The sequence below is a fragment of the Chiloscyllium plagiosum genome, unplaced genomic scaffold (assembly GCF_037043375.1).
Source record: "Chiloscyllium plagiosum isolate Xiang-an unplaced genomic scaffold, Cpla_swu_hap1 HiC_scaffold_28, whole genome shotgun sequence".
In the NCBI taxonomy this organism is placed as follows: Eukaryota; Metazoa; Chordata; class Chondrichthyes; order Orectolobiformes; family Hemiscylliidae; genus Chiloscyllium; species Chiloscyllium plagiosum.
Window position 1 is genome coordinate 1566645 of NW_028270166.1, and position 26031 is coordinate 1592675.

At 44.8% G+C, this 26031-nt stretch overlaps 2 protein-coding genes across 2 annotated transcripts; one reads left to right on the forward strand and one right to left on the reverse strand.

Annotated features, from left to right (window-relative positions):
* The first annotated feature begins 1835 nt into the window (after positions 1-1835).
* uba52 (ubiquitin A-52 residue ribosomal protein fusion product 1) lies at positions 1836-9064 on the forward strand. The gene is made up of 5 exons (XM_087975872.1): positions 1836-1877; positions 2210-2317; positions 7126-7212; positions 7327-7429; positions 8896-9064. The coding sequence occupies exons 2-5, from the start codon at positions 2215-2217 to the stop codon at positions 8987-8989; spliced, it is 387 nt and encodes a 128-aa protein (XP_087831998.1). The 5' UTR covers positions 1836-1877; positions 2210-2214; the 3' UTR covers positions 8990-9064.
* Positions 9065-9175: 111 nt separating this feature from the next.
* Positions 9176-25174, reverse strand: LOC122565065 (proteinase-activated receptor 2-like). The gene is made up of 2 exons (XM_087975871.1): positions 25039-25174; positions 9176-13108 (listed from the first exon to the last, which is right to left on the reverse strand). The coding sequence occupies exons 1-2, from the start codon at positions 25115-25117 to the stop codon at positions 12072-12074; spliced, it is 1116 nt and encodes a 371-aa protein (XP_087831997.1). The 5' UTR covers positions 25118-25174; the 3' UTR covers positions 9176-12071.
* Between the last annotated feature and the right edge of the window lie 857 nt (positions 25175-26031).

Consider the following 26031-nt stretch of genomic DNA (forward strand, 5'->3'; position numbering starts at 1 on the left):
TGTTAACCTGGTGATGTGTGATTGTTAACCTGGTGATTGTTAACCTGGTGATTGTGAACCTGGTGATTGTTAACCAGGTGATGTGTGATTGTGAACCTGGTGATTGTTAACCTGGTGATTGTTAACCTGGTGATGTGTGATTGTTAACCTGGTGATTGTTAACCTGGTGATTGTTAACCTGGTGATGTGTGATTGTTAACCTGGTGATTGTTAACCTGGTGATTGTTAACCAGGTGATGTGTGATTGTGAACCTGGTGATTGTGAACCAGGTGATTGTTAACCTGGTGATGTGTGATTGTTAACCTGGTGATTGTTAACCTGGTGATTGTGAACCTAGTGATTGTTAACCAGGTGATGTGTGATTGTGAACCTGGTGATTGTTAACCTGGTGATGTGTGATTGTTAACCTGGTGATTGTTAACCTGGTGATTGTTAACCAGGTGATGTGTGATTGTGAACCTGGTGATTGTGAACCTGGTGATGTGTGATTGTGAACCTGGTGATTGTTAACCTGGTGATTGTTAACCAGGTGATGTGTGATTGTGAACCTGGTGATTGTGAACCTGGTGATGTGTGATTGTGAACCTGGTGATTGTGAACCTGGTGATTGTTAACCTGGTGATGTGTGATTGTGAACCTGGTGATTGTGAACCTGGTGATTGTTAACCAGGTGATGTGTGATTGTGAACCTGGTGATTGTTAACCTGGTGATTGTGAACCTGGTGATGTGTGATTGTGAACCTGGTAATTGTTAACCTGGTGATTGTTAACCTGGTGATGTGTGATTGTGAACCTGGTGATTGTGAACCTGGTGATTGTTAACCTGGTGATGTGTGATTGTGAACCTGGTGATTGTGAACCTGGTGATTGTGAACCTGGTGATTGTGAACCTGGTGATGTGTGATTGTGAACCTGGTGATTGTTAACCTGGTGATGTGTGATTGTTAACCTGGTGATTGTTAACCTGGTGATTGTTAACCAGGTGATGTGTGATTGTGAACCTGGTGATTGTGAACCTGGTGATTGTGAACCTGGTGATGTGTGATTGTTAACCTGGTGATTGTGAACCTGGTGATTGTTAACCTGGTGATGTGTGATTGTTAACCTGGTGATTGTTAACCTGGTGATTGTTAACCAGGTGATGTGTGATTGTGAACCTGGTGATTGTGAACCTGGTGATGTGTGATTGTGAACCTGGTGATTGTGAACCTGGTGATTGTTAACCTGGTGATGTGTGATTGTTAACCTGGTGATTGTTAACCTGGTGATTGTTAACCAGGTGATGTGTGATTGTGAACCTGGTGATTGTGAACCTGGTGATTGTGAACCTGGTGATTGTTAACCTGGTGATGTGTGATTGTGAACCTGGTGATTGTGAACCTGGTGATTGTGAACCCTGGCTCCAATTCTGAGGGAGGGTCCCTGGGTCTGAAACATTAAATTCTGGTTTAGTCCCGCCCCGCCCCCGCCCCGCCCCCGCCCCACCCCCGCCCCGCCCCCGCCCCGCCCCGCCCCGCCCCCGCCCCCGCCCCGCCCCGCCCCCGCCCCCGCCCCGCCCCCGCCCCCGCCATGAGCTGGGGTTGTGGGTGTATCTGTAATATTATATTATATTATATTATATTATAAGGGCCATTACTGCTCCTTTTATAAAAGTTACATGTTTGATCCTGTGCAGAGTTTTATTGGTTTTTCTGCCTTTGTTTGCTCCGCCCCTGGGGAGGGAGTACCCGGATGCAGCGCCAGTCTCAAAGATGGCCCCGGAGGCGGGTCGCACGCCGCCGGAAATGATGAAACAATAGCACGTGCTCTTGCCCTATATTTCCGGTTCCGCCCGGCCGCCATTTTCTCTTTTTCTGATACGGCATCTCGCGCGGCGGTGAGTACAACAACAACCTCCGAATATAAATAACCCCCACCCCATCCCCCAGTATAACCGCTCCCCCCGTTAATAACCCGCCCCTTGTCCCACGGAGAGAGCGCGCGGCGGTGACTACAACAACAACACCCTCTGAATATAGATAGCCCCCCTCCCGGGGCCGATGGGGGACACGCGGGAGCGGCCCGTAATCAGGGCCTTTCCGGCGCCGCGTGTCCCCCCCCCCCCCCACCCCCTGACCCGGGCCCCGTGTCTTCCCCCCCCCCCCCCCTCTGTCCTGTGCCTGACCCTGGCCCTCACCCTTTGACTCTGACCCTGTGTCCCTGTTGCAGGCACGATGCAGATTTTTGTGAAGACTCTGACCGGGAAGACCATCACTTTGGAGGTGGAACCCAGTGACACAATCGAGAATGTGAAAGCCAAGATCCAGGATAAGGAGGGTGAGGGGGTTGGGGAGGAGACGTGTATTGGGAGGGGACATTGGCACCAGTACTGAGCCAGAAAGGACCTGTTTTGATGGAATGATCCTCATCTGAATTGTGCTGGGACCAGAGACTTTAATGAAGTGCATGAGTAGGGCTGGAGGTGGGTGGGGGTGTTCCTGTTGTGGGAGGAAGTTAGAAAACCTGAATGAAGAGGGGTAGGAGTGCAGAATTTGAGGTGGTTAAAATCTCAAATACAGACATAATGGTGTAGGGAAAGGGTTAGCAAACAAAGTACAACTGGACAAACTAATGACCATGTGAAGACGGATGGTTACTACAGGACTGAAAGCGTTATGTGAATGCATACGGTATAAGGAATAAGGTAAATGAGCTTGTGGCGCAGACTGAATTTGCCCATCAGGTATGATATGGTGGGCATCTCAGACTTGATTGCAAGGGGATCAGGATTGGGGGCTGAATATTAAAGGATGTACATCCTATTGAAAAGAAAGGCAGGTGGGTAGAGGAGGTGGGGTTGCCTTTTTAAGAAATGAAATTAAATCATAGTAAAAAACAATTTCAGGTGGCATAGAATCTGTGGGTAGAATTGAGGAACTGCATGGGTGAAAAAAAACTATGGTTGGAGTTACATATAGGGCCTCCAAGTAGTAGTTAGGAGCTGGAGCGCGAGATGAACAAATGTGAAGGGAAAGCAAAGTTAGTGATCATGGGGGATTTCAATATGCAGGTGGACTGGGAAAACTCGAGCAGCTTGTAGTGGAGCCCATTAGGTAACAACAATACTGGATTTAGTGTTGCGCAATGAGGCCGACTTAATCAGGATTCCTTCACCATAAGCTCCTTTAACAGGCAGTGATGGCCACCCTTGTGGTACCTGGTTATATCTGCATCTGTCAGGTATGTGGAACAGTCCATCTTCTGCAGTTACACTGGCACCACCTGCCATCTGTTCCTCTGCCACATGACTGTATTGGTGCTATATCGTGCTCCCACAGGAAGGTTGAACAGTTCATCAACTTCACCAGCACCTTTTCCCCTGACCTCAAATTCACTTGGACTATTTTGGACACCTCCCTTCCCTTCCTGGACATCTCCATCTCTGGCGACCGACTAATCACAGACAGTTAATGCAAGCCCACCAACTACCACCTTCGCCACCCTTTATTCCCAATTACTCTGCCACATCTGTTCCCAGGATGACCAATTCCACTGTAGAAAATCCCAGGTGGTCTCCTTCCAAGATCACAATTTCCCTTCCCACATGGTTGACGATGCCCTCCAGCACATCTCCACTTCCTACACCACTGCCTTTGAACCCCCCCCCCTCCCACCACCACAACCAGCCCTCGCCTTCCACCCCACCAACCTTCGCAGGCATCGCATCATCCTCTGCCGTTTCTGTCACCTACAAACAGACCCTACCACCGGATATATTTTTCCCTCCCTGCCTGTATCAGTGTTCTGGAGAGACCATTCCCTCCACAACTGCCTTGTCAGTTCCATGTCCGATTTCCAGCACCTTCCCCTGCTATGCAAAAACCGTCGCCCAGATCTCCTGTTTCATTGGGGGGACAGGATGCCTACTTGCACATTGTCTCAGAGAACATCTCCGAGACTCCTACAGCAACCAACCCCACTGCCCTGTGGCTGAACACTTAATCTCCCCCCTCCCACTCCATCAGAAACATGCAGGTACTGAGCTTCATCCATTGCCAAACTCTAACCACCTGACGTCTGGAGGAAGGATGCCTCATTCTGCCTTGGGACCCTCCAACAACGTGGATTTCAACAGTTTCCTCAATTCTACTCCCCCCACATTATCCCGGTCCAAAACCTCCAACTCTGCACTGCCCTCCTGACCTGTCGATCACCTTTCCCATCTATCTGCTCCATCCTCCCCTCTGACCTATCACCTTCTCCCTCACCTTCATCTACCTATTGCATTTTCAGCTAGCTTCCTACCCCACCCCCCCCCCACACACACTTCCATTTCTCTCCACCCACTTGGCCCCATAAGCCTTATTCCCTTGGAAGGCTTATGCTTGAAATGTTGACTCTCCTGCTCCCCTGCTGCCAGGCTGTGCTTTTCCAGCACCACACTCCAACATCTGCAGTCCTCACTCACTCCTAGTGATTGTAATATGATTGAGTTTATTCTGCAGTTGGAGAAGATAGTCAGAGGTAGCAGTATTAGAGTTAAATAAAGGCAACTACAGAGGCATGAGGGAGGAGTGGATAGTATTGACTGGGAGAAGAGTCTAGCAGGAAAGACTGTGCAACAGCAATGGCAGGAGTTTCTGGGAGTAATGCAGGAGGCACAAAGGTCCATCACCAGGGAAGAGAATGTGGCAACCATGGCTGACTGGGATGTCAGATGTAGCATATAACATGGCAAGGGTAGTGGAAAACCAGAGGATTGGGAAGGTTATAAAGACTAATAGAGGGCAACAGAAGAAATAAGGGAGAAGATTAAATGAGGGTAAGCCAGCTGTAATATAAAGGAAGACTAAGGGTTTCTTTAGATATAAAGAGCAAGAAGTAAAAGCGGGCATTTGGCCACTGGAACATGAGGCTGGGGAGATAGTAGTGGGGAACAAAGAAATGAATAATTACTTTCAGTCTTCAGTGGGAGACACGAGTAAATCTCAAAAACCTGAGTGAGAGGACAAAGCTGAGTATGGTGGCCATCACCAAGGACACGGTACTAGAAAAGCTGAATGGCCTGAAGGTGGATAAATCACTTGGACCAGATAAGCTACACCCCAGAGTTCTAAGGAATATCACTGAAGAGGTAGTGGAGGCATTAGTGGTGATCTCTCAGGAATCGCTCGAATCAGGGAAGGTTTTGGAGGAGTGGAAATTCCCTAATGTGACACCCTGTTTATAAAGGGGATAAGGCAAAAGACAAGATTACAAACAGATTATCCTAAGCTCTGGGTAAGATCCTGTAATCCACTGAAGGCTGGTGTTTCTCCATACTTGGAAGTGTGTGGTAAAATAGGGTAAAGTTAGCATGGTTTCATCAAGGGGAGGTCATGTCTGACAAATCTGCTAGAATTCTTTGAGGAAATAACAAGCAGGTTAGACCGAGAGCCAATGGATGTTATCTACCTGTGTTTCAAGAAGGCCTTTGTCACGGTGACTGAGTAAGATTAGGGCCCGTGGTGTTAGAGGCAAGGTGCTGGACATGGACAGAAGCTGGGCTGTCTGGCATAAAGCAGAGTGGGGATAAAAGGGTCCTTCTCAGGATGGCAGCCGGTGACAAGTGGTGTTCCACAAGGGTCAGTGTTGGAACTTTTCACTTTATACATTAACATCTAGATGGAACTGAGGGCCCTCTGGCTAAGTTTGCAGATTATACAAAGATAGGTAGAGGGACAAGTAGCATTAAGGAAGCAGAGAGGCTGCAAAAGGTTCTGGACAGGTTAGAGTGGGCAAAGTGGCAGATGGAGTACAATGTGGGAAAGTGTGAGGGGCTCATGCATTTTGGTAGGAAGAATAGAGGCATGGACTATTTTTCTAAATGGGAAGAAAATTCAGAAGTCTGATGTGCAAAGAGACGTGAGTTCTAGTCCAGGATTCTCTGCAGGTATACTTGCAGGTTGAGCCTGTAGTTAGGAAGGCAAATGCAATGATGGCATTTATTTGAGGACTTGAATGTAAAAGCAGGATTTACTTGAGGCTCTGGACAGACCACATTTGGAGTATTGTGCACAGTTTTGGGTCCCGTATCTCAGGAAGGATGTGTTTTCAGAGGAGGTGTTTTCAGAGGAGGTTCATGGTGATGGTCCCAGGAATGAAAAGCTTGACCGATTAGGAGCATTTGAGGACTTTGGGTTTGTACTGAGTTTTGAAGGATTTGGGTTTGGGGGTGGGGTGGTGTAGAATCTAATTGAAACATTCAGAATACTGAATGGCCTGAACAGAGTGGATGTTGGGAAGATCTCCCCATTGGTCGGAGAGACTAGGACCCAAGGGCACAGCCTTTGAGTAAAGGGAAGATCCTTTAGAATGGCGATAAGTGTGGTGAATCTATGGAATTCATTGCCACAGACAGCTGTGGAGGCCAGGTCATGGAGTATATTTAAGACTGAGATAGGTTCTTGAGTATCAAGGAGATCAAGGATTATGGGGTTTGAGAAACACATCAACCATAATTGAGCCTGTTCCACCATTCAATGGTCTGCCCTAATTTCTGCTCCTGTCTTATGGGATGTGTGACAGGTGGGGGTGGGGAGGGATGGTTGGGGAACAGGTGGGTTGGGGGCACCTCTGGAGGTTCTGTCTTTGGGGGTGAGGTATCACAGCTTCATGCTGCTGATGTGCCCCCCCCCCCCCGATTATTGAGGGTGATTTGGGTATTGTTGGGGGGGGTGGAGACTGAGATCACTGGTTTCCATCGTCTTCCTCAGGAAGGAGAAGCAAAACGCTCTCCAGAATAAAACTGAAGCTGCAAAGTGTTAAATTGAAGATGGTGTACAGTGAGTCAGACATTTACAAGATTGTTGATTTGAGCTCATTAGTGTATAAAATTGGAGCAGTGCAACACTGTAGCTCAAGGGACATTACCCTCTCGCAGCCAGAATTAAACCTGCCTGGTTGGCAGCCATAAGATAAACAGCCAGGTTGTCTGGGATTTAAAGATGTTAATTGAGGATGTCAAACTGAGGGAAGAACAGGATGTGAATAACTGAGGTTAACAAAGGGGAACCTGAATGTTTTAAAGGGGTAGTGAATTTGTCAATGACCTGGATTTTATTGGGATGTTTGTGCATTTGGTCATTAACCCCATGTTTGTGTAGGGATCCCCCCGGATCAGCAGCGTTTAATCTTCGCTGGGAAGCAACTGGAGGATGGCCGCACCCTGTCTGATTACAACATCCAGAAAGGTAAGTTCACCAGGGAGATTTGCTCCAATTAGGGGCTGTGGCTATTGGGTTCAGCTTGACAGCACAATGTTGGCTTTATCTGACTCCATTTGCATTGTTTAAATTTCCATTCAGAGTCCACTCTCCATCTGGTGCTGCGTCTGAGAGGTGGTGTTTTGGACCCGTCCCTCCGCATTCTCGCTCAGAAATATAACTGTGACAAGATGATCTGCCGCAAGTGAGTAGCTGGAGAGACTTGCTCAGTGGTGTGGTCATTTCTTTCCTTTGAAGAAAAAGGTTATGCAGGATTTTTGGGGGGGGGGGGGGGGGGAAGAGTGGAGGTGGTTGCCTAGCTGCAAGAGGAAAAGGAGGGGATTCACACAGCCCCTAACCTGCACTAACATGCTGTCACTTAGACTTCCACTGTCTTTTGTAAGGGCTGATATTTTTGACATTGCCTATGAGCAGCCTGGACGGTTTTTTAAGAAAAGGCTCTGCCTCCTTGTTTTGCATCCTTTCCTACATCCCTCGGGCCCCCTCTAAAAATCCAGATGGTGACTTCATTGACTGACTAATCCCCTAAAGTCCCTGACTTAGATCACACCTTGGGTTTTCCACTTGTGGGTGAATTCTGATTCGGTCTGTGCGATTCTCACTGTTCAGAAAATATTCAGCTGCCTATTATAAAAACAAAAATGGTCTTAGAGCACAAACAGACCCTTCAGTCCAACTCTGCCATGCCAGCCAGGTTTCCCAAATAAGTCCCATTTGCTTGTTTGTTCCATATCCCCCTAAACCTTTACCGTTCATGCACCTGTCCAGGTGTCTTTAAACTGAACCTGCATCTATCACTTTCTCTGGCAGTTCATTCATATGAACCGTGCAATATGGAAAACATTGCCAGAGGTTTCTTTAAATCTTCCCCCTCACCTTAAACCTGCGCCCCCTAGATTTGAACTCTCCTGCCCCTGGGGAAAAGACCTTTACTGTTCACCTTGTATCACTCATAAGGTGACCTCTTTAAGGTCACCCCCTCAACCCCTTATGCTCCACTGGAAAAAGTCCCAGCCTATTCAGCTCACCTTATCACACAAACCCTCCAGTCTTGGTGACGTGCTTGTCCATCTATTCTGCACCCTTTCCAATTGAATATGGAGATCATGAAACAAAACAGCAGGAAGTGTGAGAGTAACTCTGGTGTTTTGAGCTCAATATGACTCTAATTAGTCAAATATGACAAACTTCAAATGCGCAGTCAGACCTTAGTATCTGCATTTCTAAGTTTGTCTTTTGTGTTTCTTGAGTATCCTTCATTTGCCCAGTCTGAAATTGAGGGGGATCAAAAATGTCCCTCCCCAATCTCACTTAATAATTTCTGACAGACATTTGAATTGGAAATCATATACTGTTGATGATCAGTACAGAGCAAGGTTGCAGAATGGGCAGTGGGAAAAGAATTTCTGCACAGAAAAATGGATTGTTTTGTTTTAAAACCAGAGGTCACAGATTGTGGAAGCTAAAGTCTGTGAAGTAGCAGAAGGAAAGGATCTAGCAGTACAAAGTCACCAGTCAAAGATGTGCTGCCAGTTAATGAAAGCTGTAGGCTTTAGTTTGGGAGAAACGACCACTCAGTGAGGAATGTAACAGGCTAAGCTTTGCTGCTTTTAATCTTTAACTGTCTGCTTTTCCCCCTATCCCAAACAGGTGCTATGCACGCCTCCACCCTCGTGCATCAAATTGTCGTAAAAAGAAATGTGGCCACACAAACAACCTGCGCCCTAAGAAGAAGCTGAAGTAACTTTTGGGGCAGTTGGTGTCCTCGGCATGTTTGTGTTTGAGCGAAATCTCCAATAAAAGTGTGCGTTGCATCACACTCAGTTGCTGTATCTTTGTGCATCAGTGTGACTGGGAGGGTGAGGAAGGAGGGTGGTGTGGGGGCTCTGGGCTATCCAGAATAAAAATTTCATGAATCTGTTTTAACTAAATTGATTTTATTACAATCCAAAACTGAGACAAGTGACAACTAGGTTAATATAGAGTCAGAGATGTACAGCATGGAAACAGACCCTTTGGTCCAACCTGTCCATGCCGACCAGATATCCCAACCCAATCCAGTCCCACCTGCCAGCACCTGGTCCATATCCCTCCAAACCCTTCCTATTCATATACCCATCCAAATGCCTCTTAAATGTTGCAATTGTACCAGCCTTCACCACATCCTCTGGCAGCTCATTCCATACACGTACCACCCTCTGCATGAAGTTTCCCCTTTAATTCTCTCTCATATCTTTCCCCTCTCACCCTAAACCTATGCCCTTTAGTTTTGGATTCCCCGACCCCAGGGAAAAGACTGTTTATCCTATCCATGCCCCTCATAATTTTGTAAACCTCTATAAGGTCAACCCTCAGCTTCTGATGCTCCAGGGAAAACAGCTCCAGCCTGTTCAGCCTCTTCCTGTAGCTCAAATCCTCCAACCCTGGCAACATCCTTTTAAATCTTTTCTGAACCCTTTCAAGTTTCACATCTTTTCTGATAGGAAGGAGACCAGAATTGCATGTAATATTCCAACAGTGGCCTAACTAATGTCCTGTACAGCCACAACATGACCTCCCAACTCCTGTACTCAATACTCTGACCAATAAAGGAAAGCATACCAAACGCCTCCTTCACTATCCTATCTACCCGCAACTCTACTTTCAAGGAGCTATGAACCTGCACTCCAAGGTCTTTGTTCAGCAACACTCCCTAGGACCTTACCATTAAGTGTATAAGTCCTGCTAAGATTTGATTTCCCAAAATGCAGCATTTTGCATTTATCTGAATTAAACTCCATCTGCCACTTCTCAGCCCATTGGCCCATCTGGTCCAGATCCTGTTGTAATCTGAGGTAACCCTCTTCACTGTCCACTACACCTCCAATTTTGGTGTCATCTGCAAACTTACTAACTGTACCTCTTATGCTCGCATCCAAATCATTTATGTAAATGACAAAAAGTAGAGGGCCCAGCACTGATCCTTGTGGCACTCCACTGGTCACAGGCCTCCAGTCTGAAAAACAACCCTCCACCATCACCCTCTGTCTTCTACCTTTGTGCCAGTTTTGTATCCAAATGGCTAGTTCTCCCTGTATTCCATGAGATCTAACCTTGCTAAGCAGTCTCCCATGGGGAACCTTGTCGAACGCCTTACTGAAGTCCATATAGATGACGTCTACTGCTCTGCCCTCATCAATCTTCTTTGTTACTTCAAAAAACTCAATCAAGTTTGAGAGACATGATTTCCCATGCACAAAGCCATGTTGACTATCCTGAATCAGTCCTTGCCTTTCCAAATGCATGTACATCCTGTCCCTCAGGATTCCCTCCAACAACTTGCCCACCACTGAGGTCAGGCTCACCGGTCTATAGTTCCATGGCTTGACTTTACCGCCCTTCTTAAACAGTAGCACCACGTTTGCCAACCTCCAGTCTTCCAGCATCTCACCTGTGACTATCAATGATACAAATATCTCAGCAAGAGGCCCAGAAATCACTTCTGTAGCTTCCCAGAGTTCTTGGATACACCTGATCAGGTCCTGGGGATTTAGCCACCTTTAACCATTTCAAGGCATCCACTTCCTCTGCTGTAATCTGGATATTTTGCCAGATGTCACTATCTATTCTCCTACCTGTAAACCGATTGAAGACTGTTTCCCCTTAATCCTAGTGCAAAGTTGATGGATAATCTAAGATTCAGTTTTAATTGAAATCCGATTGGTTCCCAGTTTTATGAAAATATCACAATTCATTAGCAAGAAATGATGTGGCAACTATCAGCTTCTCAGATATTTTAACCAAGAGAATTGCAGTCTCACATTTTCTTTCTCATGATACCCTGGGTTTGTGAAACAATGTGTCCAGTCAGGGTTGCTTGTTAACAGTCAGCGCAAACTCCAGCTCTTCACAGCCAGACTTTGCAGCATTAAAGGCAATTAAACCCCCTCAAACCCAGCAATGTTCTCATAATCAACATTGTTCATATCTTTCCCTGGTTAAAAATTGTCCAATCCATCATGGGGATAGCTCCCTGCCCCAGCATCTCCTCCATCCTTCCAGTTTCAGTTGCGTACCCTATCCACAGCTTTGTGGGGTAATTGCCCGAGTGACCTAGCTTGGATTTTGATGTGATTCTCCTTCGGTAGATTCCCATCAGCAGAAGCTGCTTTTCTTTATTGAAGTCTTGACTCTTTAATGGTGAGGCAGAGTAGTGGCAAAGAAAAATCAAGGAAAAGGAAGTCCTATGGTCTAGAATTAGTAGTATACGATTGAAATTTACAAAATTGATCAGTACAGACCTTGTCGAGGGGATCAGTGACCAGGATGCATAATGTTGAGGTAAGAGGTAGGAAGTTTAGAAGAGACACGATGAGAAAAAGCTTCTCCCCACCAGAGGGTGATAGAGCCTGGAACCCTCAACAATTAAGTATTTAGATGGTGCACTTTGGCTGTCAAGGTATATGAGGCTGTGGGCCAAATGCTGGGAAATGAGATTACAATTGCTTTTGAACGGCATGGAATCTAAAAGGCCTTTTTCCTGTTATGTAAGTCTGTAACAGTGACTGGTTGTGATCTAGGATGTCTCCCTGAAATGGCAGGGTCAACAGGTTTAACTTCCAAAAGGACTGATGTTACTCTGGCAGATGATGCACTTAAAACTGCAGAAGCATTTAAGATCATCCAATTGAAGTTTCAAAAGAGTAGAAAGGTTTTGAATCTGATGAGCCTGTATGTCCCACAATAATTCTTATGGTTTCTGGTTAGAAAGCACTTGGTAATTCCTACACACTAGTCTTGAGAGTGAAATTCCCTGAGGAAGCTTCTCCTTGAGCTGAGAAGGAAAACTACACTGGCTGGTGACCTGGCTGGGATGTGCTGTTGCTCTGAATGAGACTCTGAGCTGACTTTCCAGAACTTGTTTCATTTCTCAGGGTAGAGATTGCAGTTCTGAGTTTATCTCTGAACTCCTCAGAGATGTAATAGTAGATGAATGGATCAATGCAGTTATTGAAGGTGCTGAGAACTTGGCAGATCATGGTGTAAGCATAAGTGTCACTGTTGCGTGTGTTGGACTGGGCTAACAAGATCACCTGAAATGGAGTAAGGCACAGCAGGAATACTAGCAGAACTAACAGTGTGACCTTTATCGCTTGGGCATATTGCTTGCCATTTGACACCAGTGTGGCAATGACTGACACATAGCAAAAGACAGTGATTAAACAGGGAATTGCAAAACCTAAAACCACCTGACAAGCAGTGTAATAGAAGTAGTAACCAGACAGTGCCTCGTCTGGGAGTGCATCATTGCACGTGGTGATATTGAGAGTGTGGATCCGATAAGCCTGCTGGTTGATGTAAAAAGGCAGCAGACCAAGAATGACCAGGAGCCAGACTGTGGCACTGACGCAATATGCGGAGCGTGTCCTCCGGACTTCCTTTGAGAGGAAGGGATGTACAACAGCCAGGTACCGGTCAACACTGATGCAAGTTAGGAACAGAATGGAACTGTAGACATTCCCATAGAACAGCACAGTGCAGGCCCGACACAGCAGCTCTCCAAAGGGCCAGTTGTTTCCCAGTAGATAGTAGGAAACTCTAAAAGGAAGGGAAAGGGTCAGGAGGAGGTCAGCCAATGCCAGGTTCAACAGGAAGATGGTAGAGGGCAGCTTTTTAATTCGAGTGAGCAGGACCCAGAGAGCCAGGGCATTGGCTGGAAGGCCAATGCTGAGCACCAAGAGATAAAGGCAGGGTAGCAGGACTGTGGTCAGTGCACTTTTCAGGTACATTGGAGTTGAATCATTGAAGGTGTTGATTGTTTTGTTTTGCTTCTGAATGATGGGGAATCTTCGGTTGCCACTTGCATCTTTCTTCCTTATGCATTCTGTGATTTAAGCAAGAAAACATGTTACCAACAATGAGGATCGATTACAAGGGGAAAGATTGACAGGCCCCTGGTCGACACTTTGTTTCATTGAGAATTGATAAGACGGAAGAGTTTAAAATGTGGACATGAGATCAGTATCTCCTCAATGGCAGCAGAGCGTACCCACTGACGTGGAAAGGATGCAGCTTTTAGCAACTCAACTGTTTCACCTGATCAGCAAACCTCTTGGGAATGAGATGGGGAGGTTGGACAAGAGAGCATCAGGGCTGGAGTCAGAGTCCTACAGCATGGAAACAAACCCTTTGGTCCAATCATTCCATGCCGAACATAAACTAAACTAGTTCTACTGCCTGTGCTAAGCCCAAAGCCTTCCAAATGTTTCTTGCTCATATACTTCTCTAAATGTCTTTTAAGCACCGTCATGGTACTCACATCTGCCACTTTCTCTGGAAGTTTAGCCCAGCATGGTGCTGGAAAGGCACAGCAGGTAAGGCAGCATCCGAGGAGCAGGAACCTGCTGTGCTTTTCCAGTACCACTCTGATTTAAACTCTGGTTTCCAGCATTTGCAGTCCTCACTTTTGCCACTTTCTCTGGAAGTTCATTTCACACGCTAACCACGTATCTTGTGTAAATCTTTCTCATCTCACCTTAAAAAATAGCCTCCTAGTCTTGAAATCCCCCATCCTAGGGAAAGGACCTGTCATTCACCTTATCTATACTCGTCATGATTTTATAAATATCTATTGTCACCTCTCAACCTCCTAAGCTTCAGTGGTAAAAGTTCCAGCCTCTCCTTATAACTCAAACCTCCATTCCCTGCTACATCCTGGTAAATCTCTTCTGAACCCTCTCCAGCTTAATAATATCCTTCCTGTATCAGGGAGACCAGAACTGGACACTACTCCTGAAGAGGCCTCACCAATATCCTGTACTCAAGGCAAGTGGGCTAAATGCCTTCTAAACCACTCTGCCTATGTGTGATGCAAATGTCAATGAATTATTAATCTGAACCCCTGGGTCTCTCTGTACTACACCATTATCAAAGCCATACTTTTAATTGTATAAGTCTGGCCTTTGTCTGTTTTACCTAAATGCAACACCTCACATTTTTCCAAATTAAACTCAATCTGCCACTCTTCAGCCCATTGATCCAAGCTTTCTTTACAATCATAGATAACCTTTTTCACTGCCCACAATACCATCAATCTTGGTGTCACTTGCAAACTTATTAACCATGCTTTTTACATTCTCATCCAAATTGTTTATATAAATTACAGTCAAAACTGGACACAGTATTGATCCCTGGGGAATCCTGCTGGTCACAGACCTCCAGTCTGAAAAGCAACCCCACCACCACCCTCACCACCACCACCCTTTGTCTTCTACTAACGAGCCAATTTTGTATCCAATTGGCAAACTCACCCTGAATCCTATGTGATCTAACTTTACTAATTACTTTATCATGCCAAACCTTGTCAAAGGGTTTAGTAAAGTCCAAGTATACAATGTCTACCTCTCTGACCTCCATCAATCTCCTTGGTTACTTCCTCAAAAAATTGAATCAAGTTTGTGAGATACGATTTCTCACACACAACCATGCCAGTAATCATTCCTCACTTCTCCAAATACATATAAATCCTAGCTTTCAAAATCACTTCGAACAACCTACCACCACTGAAGTCAGACTCAGGTCTATACTTTCCAGGCTTCTCCTTACATTTGTTTTCGAACAAAGGCACAACGTCAGCCACTCTGCGGTCATTTGGCACCTCACCCGTAGTTATAGATGATACAAATATTTCTACAAGGGGCCCCACAATTTTCTTCCTAACTTGGAGGGCCGGCAGAGTGAGTGTCAGAAGGGGGGGCGGTGGGTGGTGGTGAGTGTCAGCTTAACAGGACACAGTCACCTGCAGGTCCAAGCCTGCCTGCCAGTGCAGTGTGTGCCCCTCCAGAGGGTAAAACTTCAATCATCCCCTTCCCTGATGATCTTGACTTGGGAAAAAGTGAGGACTGCAGATGCTGGAGATCAGAGCTGAAAATGTGTTGCTGGAAAAGCGCAGCATCCAAGGAGCAGGAGAATTGACGTTTCGGGCATAAGCCCTTCTTCAGGAATGAGGAAAGTGTGTCCAGCAGGCTAAGATAAAAGGTAGGGAGGAGGGACTTGGGGAAGGGGCGTTGGAAATGCGATAGGTGGAAGGAGGTTAAGGTGAGGGTGATGGGCTGGAGTGGGGGTGGGGGCGGAGAGGTCAGGAAGAAGATTGCAGGTTAGGAAGGTGGTGCTGAGTTTGAGGGTTGGGACTGAGACAGGGTGGGGGGAGGGGAAATGAGGAAACTGGAGAAATCTGAGTTCATCCCTTGTGGTTGGAGGGTTCCTAGGCAGAAGCAGGCCCCAAGATCTTGACTTGGGGCCACATTTGTCTCTTCCTTGTAAGGCCATTAGACTTTGGAGCAGAAGTTAAGCCATTCAGCCCATCGAATCTGCTCCGCCATTCAATCATGTCTGGTAAGTTTATCAATCTCATTCTCCCACTCCCCCCCCCCCCCCCCCCCCCCCCGTAACCTTTGATCTCCTTGATACTCAAGAACATATCTATCTCCACCTTAAATATACTCGATGACCTGGCCCCCACAGCCTTCTGTGGCAATGAATTCCATTTTTAACCACTCTGGGTGAAAACGTTTATCCTTATCTGTGTTCCAAAATGTCTTCCCTTTACTCTAAGTCTCTCCTACCAAAGTCTCTCTTTCCAACAACTACTCTGTCCAGGCCATTCAATATTCTGTAAGTATGATCCCCCTCATCTTTCTAAACTCCATCAAATTTCGACCCACAGTTCCTCAAACATTCCTCATATGTTAAGTTTTTCATTCCTGGCACCATTCACATGAACCTCCTCTGAACACACTCCAGGGCCAGTACATCCTTCCTGAGATATGGGCCTGAAAACTGTGCATAACACTGACCAGAGCCTTATTGAGCCTCAGAAGTACATCCCTGCTTTTATATTCAAGTCCCCTCAGTATTGTAGTCTGTTCCTTAACCTGAAAAGGAAGAAAGAAGTTTGACTTGTTCGCTCTGATGCCTGGAATTTTTCAATGTGCAATTTTTATGAATGATCCCCCTAAGCTATAAATTTATTGTTTTTGTAATTGTTTTTCACCAACAATTCATGTTCACTGTTTTGGCAACTCTTAGTTTTCTGAAATTTGCAACCAGCATCTGAAGTGAAATCTGAAAACATAGTCCCTGTGTGTATACAGTCCCTGTGTGCGTACAATCTCTGTGCGCAGAAACAGTCCCTCTGTGTGTACGGTCCCTCTGTGAGTACAGTCCATGTGCGTATACAGTCCCTGTGTGAGTATAGGTCTTGTGTGAGTACAGTCCCTGTGTCTATATAGTCATAGAGTTATACCCTATGTGTGTTCGGTCCCTTGGTGAAGAGGCTGGACAAGCTTGATCCACAGATTACATCATAGATTACATCATAGAAACTCCCCGAGACTCCTGTGATATGGCCCAGAAAGACAAGGGCAGCAAATACATGGGAATATCACCGTCTACAAGTTCCCCTCCAAGCCACTCACCATCCTGACTTGGAAATATATCGCCGTCACTGGGTCAAAATCCTGGAATTCCCTCCCTCAGGGCAATATGAGTTAACCCACATCATGTGGGCTGCAATGGTTCGAGAAGGCTGCTCACCCCACCTTCTCAAGGGGTAACTAGGGACGGGCAGTAATTGCTAATCCATCCAACAATGCCAATGTCCCCCGAGTGAATTTTCAACCCACAGTCCCTCTGCCTAATCAAGAGTTTAATGATAAATGAAACACAGATAGGAAGAAGGAAGGACAGAGGAATGTTTACAGAGAGTAAGGTTAGTGTATGGAACGGTGGCCGTAACACCAAGTGTTATTGTGTCACAAGATAGAAAGTTCAATTTTCCCAACAAATGGAATTCCAGGATTTTAGAAATTGACTAGATTAGCCAAAGCATTTCAAGTTTGAATCTGTCGGACAATAAGGAAATGTGAAACAGAGAAAATAAAATGGTGATCCGTGTCCCTGAGCATTTGGCTTTACTTTAGGGTGAGGCTGGTGGGAATGTACAGCCCAGGGCAATATCACTGAGATCATCTTGTTGAATTTGTTCACAAATGAAAATGACAAACCCCCAACATGTTTTAAACACAAGTTAAAGCTCCCTTCACACCGTCTTTACTAATCCAGTACAATTGCCAGAATATTGTCACATCTACTGGCTTCAGCTTTCAGCCATTTCATGATATGTGGAGTGAATCGAATTGGCTGAAGGTGGTGTCTGTGATGCTGGGGACCACTGGAGATGGCCGAGATAGATCATCTCGTCACCACTTCAGGTTGGACCTTATTGCAATGTTTTAGCCTTATCTTTTACACTGAGACACTAGGATCTATAATCATTGGGATGGGAATATTTTTGGACCCCCTACCTGCAGTTAATCATTTAGTTGCCCATCACCATTTATTTGTTTGCAGAGTTGAAAGTGGTGTTCCCCAGGGATTGATGTTTGGACCCCTGCTTTTTCTAAATTAGATAAATTAATTGGAGACAGGTGTTTAGGGCAAAATCCTTAAACGTGCAGATGGTACTAAGCTATGGAGAGTAGTGGATTATGTTGAGAATGCTGAGTGACTTCAGAGGGACATTGACAGGTTGGCCAAATGGACTGACACCTGGCAGATGAAACAATGTAGAGAAATGTGAGGGAATGCATTTTGTTGGAAGAAACACAGAGAGATCATACAGGCCTCAATGGGACAACTCTGAGGGGAGTACAGGAGCAGAGGGACCTCAGGGTTCATGTGGATGATTCTCGAAGGTGACCAACAAATTGAAACAGTTGTTAAGAATGCTTTTTGGATCCTTAGGTTTATAAATAGGGGCATAGAATATAAAAGAAAGGAAGTGATGCTACACCTCTACAAATTATTGGTCAGATCACATTTGGAGCATTGTGTTCAGTTCTGAGCACTCTAGTTAAGAAAGCTTGTTAAAGCCCTGGAGAGAGTTCAAAAGAGATTTACTAGAATGATCCCAGGAATGAGAAAAGATTAGAGAGATTGGACTTATTTTCCTTGGAGCAGAGAAGATGAAGAGGTGACCTTATTGAGGTGTTCAAAATGATGAACAATTTTAACAGGGTAAAGAAGGATATTCTGTTTCCGCTAGTTGGTATATCAGTAATTAGGGCTCACAACTTCGATTGTCAGCAAGAAAGCTAGGAGTGAGATGAGGAGAAACATCTTTACTCAGAGAGTTGTTAGGATTTGGAATGCACTGCCTGGGAGAGGGGTGGAGGGGGATTCCACTGGAGGGTTCAAAACAGAGTTACATCTTTATTTGAAAGGGATTAAGTTAGACAGCGATTGAGAGTGCTGGAGAATGGGATTAGCTGTGTACTCTTTCAGGGGCCGGTACAGACACAATGAGTCAAATGGCCTTCTGTACTGTAAAGTTATATCTAAAATTCTACTCAGATCCATAGGATTACTTAGCCCTATACAGTGCATATTGCTGCCATTAGCAGATGTAGGACAGTAAACCCTGGAGTGGATGGTGGCATATAAATTAACTTAGGATAAAGGAAATCTCTTGAATGGTGTTACCGTCATTGAATCCCCCACCATCAACATCTTGAGAGTTACATTGACCAGAAACCTAATTGGATTTGCCACATAAACACAGTGGCTACAACAGCAGGTCAGAGGTTAGGAATACTGCAGCAAGTAACTCCCCTCCTGACTCCCCAAAGCCTGTCCATCATCTACAAAGCACAAGTCCACCAGGGAGTGTGTCGTTGGTGGGTAAGTTGTTGGAGGGGATTCTGTGGGACAGGATTTACATGTATTTGGAAAAGCAAGAACTGATTAGGGATGGTCAGCATGGCTTTGTGTATGGAAAATCATGTCTCACTGACTTGATTGAGTTTTTTGAGGAAGTAACAAAGAGGATTGATGAGGGTAGAGTGGTAGATGTGATCTATATGGACTTCAGTAAGGCATTCAACAAGGTTCCCCATAGGAGACTGGTTAGCAAGGTTAGATCTCATGGAATACAGGGAGAACTAGCCATCTGGACACAAAATTAACTCAGAGGTAGAAGACAGAGGGCGGTGGTGCAGGGTTGTTTTTCAGACTGGAGGCCTGTGACCAGTGGAGTGCCATAAGGATCGATGCTGGGTCCAGTACTTTTCGTCATTTATATAAATGATTTGGTTGTGAACATAGGGGGTGCAGTTAATAAGTTTGCTGATGATACCAAATTTGGATGTGTAGTGGACAGCAAAGAAGGTTAGCTCAGAGTATAACGGGATCCTGATCAGATGGGCCAATGGGATGAGGAGTGGCAGATGGAGTTTAGTTTAGATAAATACGAGGTGCTGCATTTTAGAAAGGCATTCAGGGCAGGACTTATATACTTAATGGTAAGGTCCTCGGGAGTGTTGCTGAACAAAGAGACCTTGGAGTGCAGGTTCATAGTTCTTTGAAAGTGGTGTCGCAGGTAGATAGTGCAGTGAAGGAAGTGTTTGGTATGCTTGCCTTTACCGGTCAATGCATTGAGTTTGGACATGGGTTAGGCCACTTTTGGAATACTGTGTGCAATTCTGGTCTCCCGGCTTTAGGAAGGATATTGTGAAACTTGAAAGAGTTCAGAAATGATTTACAAGGATTTACAGGGGTTGGAGGATTTGAGCATTAGGGAGAGGCTGAATAGACTAGGGCTGTATTCCCTGGAGAGTCAGAGGCTGAGTGGTGACATTACAGAGGTTTATGGAAATGTGAGGGGCATGAGTAGTGTGAATGGTCAAGTTCTTTTCCCTAAATGGTAGGGGAGTCCAAAACTAGAGAGCATTGGTTTATGTTGACAGGGGAAAGATCAAAGAGGGACCTAAGGGGCAAAAGGTTCACACAGAGGGTGGTGCATGTATGTAATGAGCTGCCAGAGGAAGTGGTGGAGGCTGGTACAATTACAACATTTAGAACATAGAGCATATAAAACATAGAACATTATAGTGCAGTACAGGGCCTCAATGTTGCACCAACCTGTGGAACCAATTTGAAGCCCAACTCTCCAATACTATTCCGTTTTCATCCATATTTTTATCCAATGCCCATTTAAATGCCCTTAAAGTTGGCAAGTCTACTATTGGTGCAGGAAGGGCATTCCACGCTACTACTCTCAAAGTAAAGAAACTACCTGTGACATCTGTCCTATATCGATCACTCCTCAATTTAAAGCTATGTCCCCTCATGTTAGCCATCACCTTCAAGGAAAAAGGCTCTCACTGTCCACCCGATCTAACCCTCTGATTATCTTATATGTCTCTATTAAGTCACCTCTCAACCTTCTCTCTAATGAAAACAGCCTTGAATCCCTCGGCTTTTCCTCATAAGACCTTCCCTCCATATCAGGCAACATCCAGTAAATCTCCTCTGAACCCTTTCCAAAGTTTCCACATCCTTCCTATAATGTAGTGACCAGAACTGTTTGCAATACTCCAACTGTGGCTGCAGCATGACCTCATGGCTCTGAAACTCAATCCCTCTATCAATAAAAGCACACCTTCTTAACAACCCTATCAACCTGGGTGTCAACTTTCAGGGATCTATATACATGGACACTGAGATCTCTCTGCTCATCCACACTACAAAGGATTTTACTACTAGCTTTGATTTAGAGATGCCGGTGTTGGACTAGGGTGTTCAAAGTTAAGAATCACACATCACCAAGTTATAGTCCAACAGGTTTAATTGGAAGCACTAGCTTTCGGAGCGCCGCTCCATCATCAGGTGATTGTGGAGGACACAATTGTAAGACACAGAATTTATAGCAAAAGTTTACAGTGTGATGTAACTGAAATTATATATTGAAAAATACCTTGGTTGTCAGTTGAGTCTCTCATCTGTTCGAATACCATGATAGCTTCACTTATTTCATGTGTAAATCACAAAACCTTTTTAAAACGTTACATTCTCAGGTTAACTGTAACAATTGGTGTTAGCCAGACAATATGTTGGAGGTGTTAGCCCCCTGTGTTCCCTGTCTATGCCATAATGTTTAGACTGATTCTAATCTAAAAAGTGAGATAAGAGTCTTACATGGATTCATGCAGTTTTTGAGCAAAGTATAATGTAACTCTGCAAGTACAAATTCACCCCACAAACATATATGTATATGTGTGCATGTGGGTCTGTGTGTGCACACATATGCAGCTCTGCAGCTTATCTATGTCTCTCTATAACATAAAACATCCTTCAGCAGTATTCACAACTCCATCGACCTTAGTGTCATCTGCAAATTTATGAACCCACCCTTCCCTGCCCCCATCCAGGTCATTTATAAAAATGACAAACAGCAGTGCTCCCAAAACAGATCCTTGTGGTACACCACTAGTCACTGAACTCCAAGATGAACAATCTTGAACTCCTATCAATCACCACCCTCTGTCTTCTTTCAGCTAGCCAACTTCTGATTCAAACTGCTAAATCACCCTCAATCCCGTGCCTCCGTATTTTGTTCCATAGCCTACCGTGGGGAACCTTATCAAACACCTTACTGAAATCCATATACACCACATCAACCGCTTTACCCTCATCCACCTGTTTGGTCACCTCCTCAAAAACTCAGTAAGGTTTGTGAGGCACAACCTACCTTCACAAAACCATGTTGACTATCCCTAATCAGCTTATTCCTTTCTAGGTGATTATAAACCCTATCTCTTATAACCTTTTCCAACACTTTACCAACAACTGAAGTAAAGCTCATGGGTCTAGAGTTATCAGGGTTGTCTCTACTCCCCTTCTTGAACAAGGGAACATTTGCTCTCCTCCAGTCTCCTGGCACTGTTCCTGTAGACAATGATAACAAAGATCAAATCCAGAGGCTCTGCAATCTCCTCCCTGGCTTCCCAGAGAATCCGAGGATAAATCCCATCTGGCCCAGGGGACCTATTTATTTTCACACTTTGCAGAATTGCTAACATCCCCTCCTTGTGAATCTGAATCCCATCGAGTCTAGTCGCCTGTAAATCTGTATTCTCCTCAATAACATTGTTTTTTCCCAAGGTGAATACTGATGAAAAATATTCATTTAGTGCTTCCCCTCCACGCACAGCTTCCCATTCCTGTCCTTGATTGGCCCTAATCTTACTCTTGTCATCCTTTTATTCCTGTTATACCGACAGAAAGGCATCTGGATGGGTATATGAATAAGAAGGGTTTAGAGGGATATGGGCCAAGTGCTGGCAAATGGGACTAGATTAGTTTAGGATATCTGGTCAGCATGGACAAGTTGGACTGAAAGGTCTGTTTCCGTGCTGTAGATCTTGATGACTCTAAGTCAGGAGTGTTATGGAATACTCCCCACTTGCCTGGATGGGTGTGGATCCAACAACATTCAAGAAGCCATCCAGGATAAAGCAGCCCGCTTGATTGGTACCACAACCAATAGACAATAGGTGTAGGAGTAGGCCATTCAGCCCTTCGAGCCTGCACCGCCATTCAATATGATCATGGCTGATCATCCTTAATCAGTATCCTCTTCCTGCCTTATCTCCATAACCCTTGATTCCACTATCTTTGAGAGCTCGATCCAACTCTTTCTTAAATGAATCCAGAGACTGGGCCTCCACTGCCCTCTGGGGCAGAGCATTCCACACAGCCACCCCTCTCTGGGTGAAGAAGTTTCTCCTCATCTCTGTCCTAAATGGCCTGCCCCATATTTTTAAGCTGTGTCCTCTGGTTCGGCACTCACCCATTAGCGGAAACATGTTTCCTGCTGCCAGAGTGTCCAATCCTTTCATAATCTTGTACGTCTCAATCAGATCCCCTCTCAATCTTCTAAACTCAAGGATATACAAGCCCAGTCGCTTCAGTCTTTCAATGTAAGGTAATCCCGCCATTCCAGGAATTGACCTTGTGAACCTACGCTGCACTCCCTCAATAGCCAGAATGTCTTTCCTCAAATTTGGAGACCAGAACTACACGCAGTACTCCAGGTGTGGTCTCACCAGGGCCCTGTACAGCTGCAGAAGCACCTCTTTGCTTCTATATTCAATTCCTCTTGTTATGAAGGCCAGCATGCTATTAGCCTTCTTCACTACCTGCTGTACCTGTATGCTTGCCTTTATTGACTGGTGTACAAGAACACCCAGATCTCTCTGTACTGCCCCTTTACCTAAATTGATTCCATTGAGGTAGTAATCTGCCTTCCTGTTCTTGCCACCAAAGTGGATAACCATACATTTATCCACATTAAACTACATCTGCCATGCATCTGCCCATTCACCTAACTTGTCCAGGTCACCCTGTAATCTCCTAACATCCTCATCACATTTCATCCTGCCACCCAGCTTTGTATCATCAGCAAATTTGCTAATGTTATTACTAATACCATCTTCTATATCATTAATATATATTGTAAAAAGCTGCAGTCCCAGCACTGATCCCTGCGGTACCCCACTGGTCACTGCCTGCCATTCCGAAATGGAGCCATTTATCACTACTCTTTGTTTTCTATTAGCCAACCAACTTTCAATCCAATCTAGTTCTTTGCCCCCAATACCATGCTCCCTAACTTTACTCACTAACCTCCTGTGTGGGATTTTATCAAAAGCTTTCTGAAAGTCCAGGTACACTACATCTACTGGATCTCCCTCGTCCATCTTCAGAGTTATATCCTCAAAAAATTCAAGAAGATTAGTCAAGCATGATTTCCCCTTCATAAATCCATGCTGACTCTGTCCTATCCTGTTACTACAAACCACAAACATCCACACCCTTCACCACCAACGCTCAGTAGCAGCAGTAAATGGTACAAGTTGTACTGCAAACATTCACCAAACATGCTCAGATAACACCTTCCAAACCCATGACCGCTTCCATTTGGAAGGACAAGGGCAGCAGACACCTGGGAACATCACCCTCTGTAAGTTCCCCTCCAAGACCCTCACCATTCTGACTTGGAAACATATCATCATTCCTTCAGTATCGCTGGGTCAAAATCCTGGAATTCCCTCCCTAAAGGCGTTGTAGGTCAACCTACAGCACATGGACTGCCACGGTTCAAGAGGCAGGTCATTCCCCACCTTCTCAAGGGCAATTAGGGACGGGGAATAACTGCTGGCCCAGTCAGCGACACCCACATCCCATAAGTGAATGAAAAAACCTCATTGAATTCTGGAACAGATTTGAGGAGCTGAATCATCTCCTGTTGCCAAGTGAAAGGTCATATGATTCTGGTAAGGCTGCTACATAGTGACTGTTTTTGTGGAGAATGTCACAAGCCCCTATTTGCACTGAGTTCCTCTTTGCTGACATCCGCAGAAAGCCGGGGATGGTGGACTGCAGCTGCTTCCTGGACTGAGAGCTCCTCATTGAGCTGATGTGGAGCTCAGACTAGGGACAACTTTCAGTTCCACAACTACCTTTACCACAGTGATCATTTAACTACTCAGAATGAAATATTACTGACAATTAAAGGACTGTTTTTAATATTGCTATTCCTGTCATATAAGTGACCAAGTGACAGTATCTGTTCGGAACTTTCTGTGGATCAATTATTTTAATAATGTCTATTTTCCGAGCTCTCTCATGTTTCCATGACTCACACAAAGTAATGACATAAATTCAAACCTCATCATAAGAAGACAAAAGACTCTAGATATGATATTCTAAATAAAATAGCAACAGAATAGTTCATATCAAATTATTCATCTGTACAGAATTTCTCAACATTGATACTGGAGATGGAACTTTCTGGATCGAGTGACTTGGACTTTGACTGTTGGAATTACACATCTCCACAAAGTAACTTTTATTGATTAAGAAGTTGCAAGAATAGTTCACAGATCTTTCTTGAAACAAAAATCTTTTCTTTACCTTTGGTACCTTTGGTGGCAAAGCAGTTTGTAAAACAACTGACCAGAACAAACAATACGATTATTCGTAGAGACTTCATTTTCAGGCTCCAGCTGCCAGTTGTTCAGGCTGCGTCTGTGACAGAGATCTGGAGGCAATGAGTCTGTAACTCAGTTCAAAACCACAACTCTGCACACACCACAGCCTTTTGGGCAACTCATCAAAGAGGTCAGACCAAAACTCAACAAACATTTGCTGTCATGGGTATTCCCAAAACAAAAAAGATCGATTTGTATAAAGTCTAGAGTCATACATCACAGAAATAGGCTCTTCGGTCCAACCAGTTCATGCCGACCATAATCCCAAACTAAACCAGTCCCACCCCCCTGTGCGTAGTCCCTATCCCTCCAAACCTTTCCTCTTCATGAACTTATCCAAATGTCTTTTAAACATTGTAACTGTACTCATATCCACCACTTCCTCTGGAAGTTCATCCTACTCACAAACTACTTTTTGTGTAAAAAAAAAATTGCCTCTCCTGTCTTTTTAAAATCTCCTCCTACCTTAAAGATATATGCCCCACCGTAGGGAAAAGACAAATGCTATGCACCTTATCTAACCCTCTCATGATTTTATAAACCTCTATAAGATCACCCCTCAACCTCCTACATCCAATGGAAAAACACCCCAGCCTATACAGCCTCTCCTTAAACTCAAAACCTCCATTCCGGGAACATTGTGGTAAACCTTTTCTGAATCCTCTCTAATTTAATAATATTCTTCCTATAGCTCTTGGGACTTTTTTCAAATTATACAGTTCATCTCTTTCTATAAACTTTGGATAATTAACTTGATTTCAAGAAGCTTACATTTAAAAAGATTATTCTGAGTCATTGCCATTGCAGAGTATAAAGTGTTCATTGCAAATTTATGAAGAATAGACTGGCCCCAAATTAAAGGATTGTCTGGCTTTGAGATGTGTGGAGCAGTCTGACTGTAACAGCCTTCAGCAAG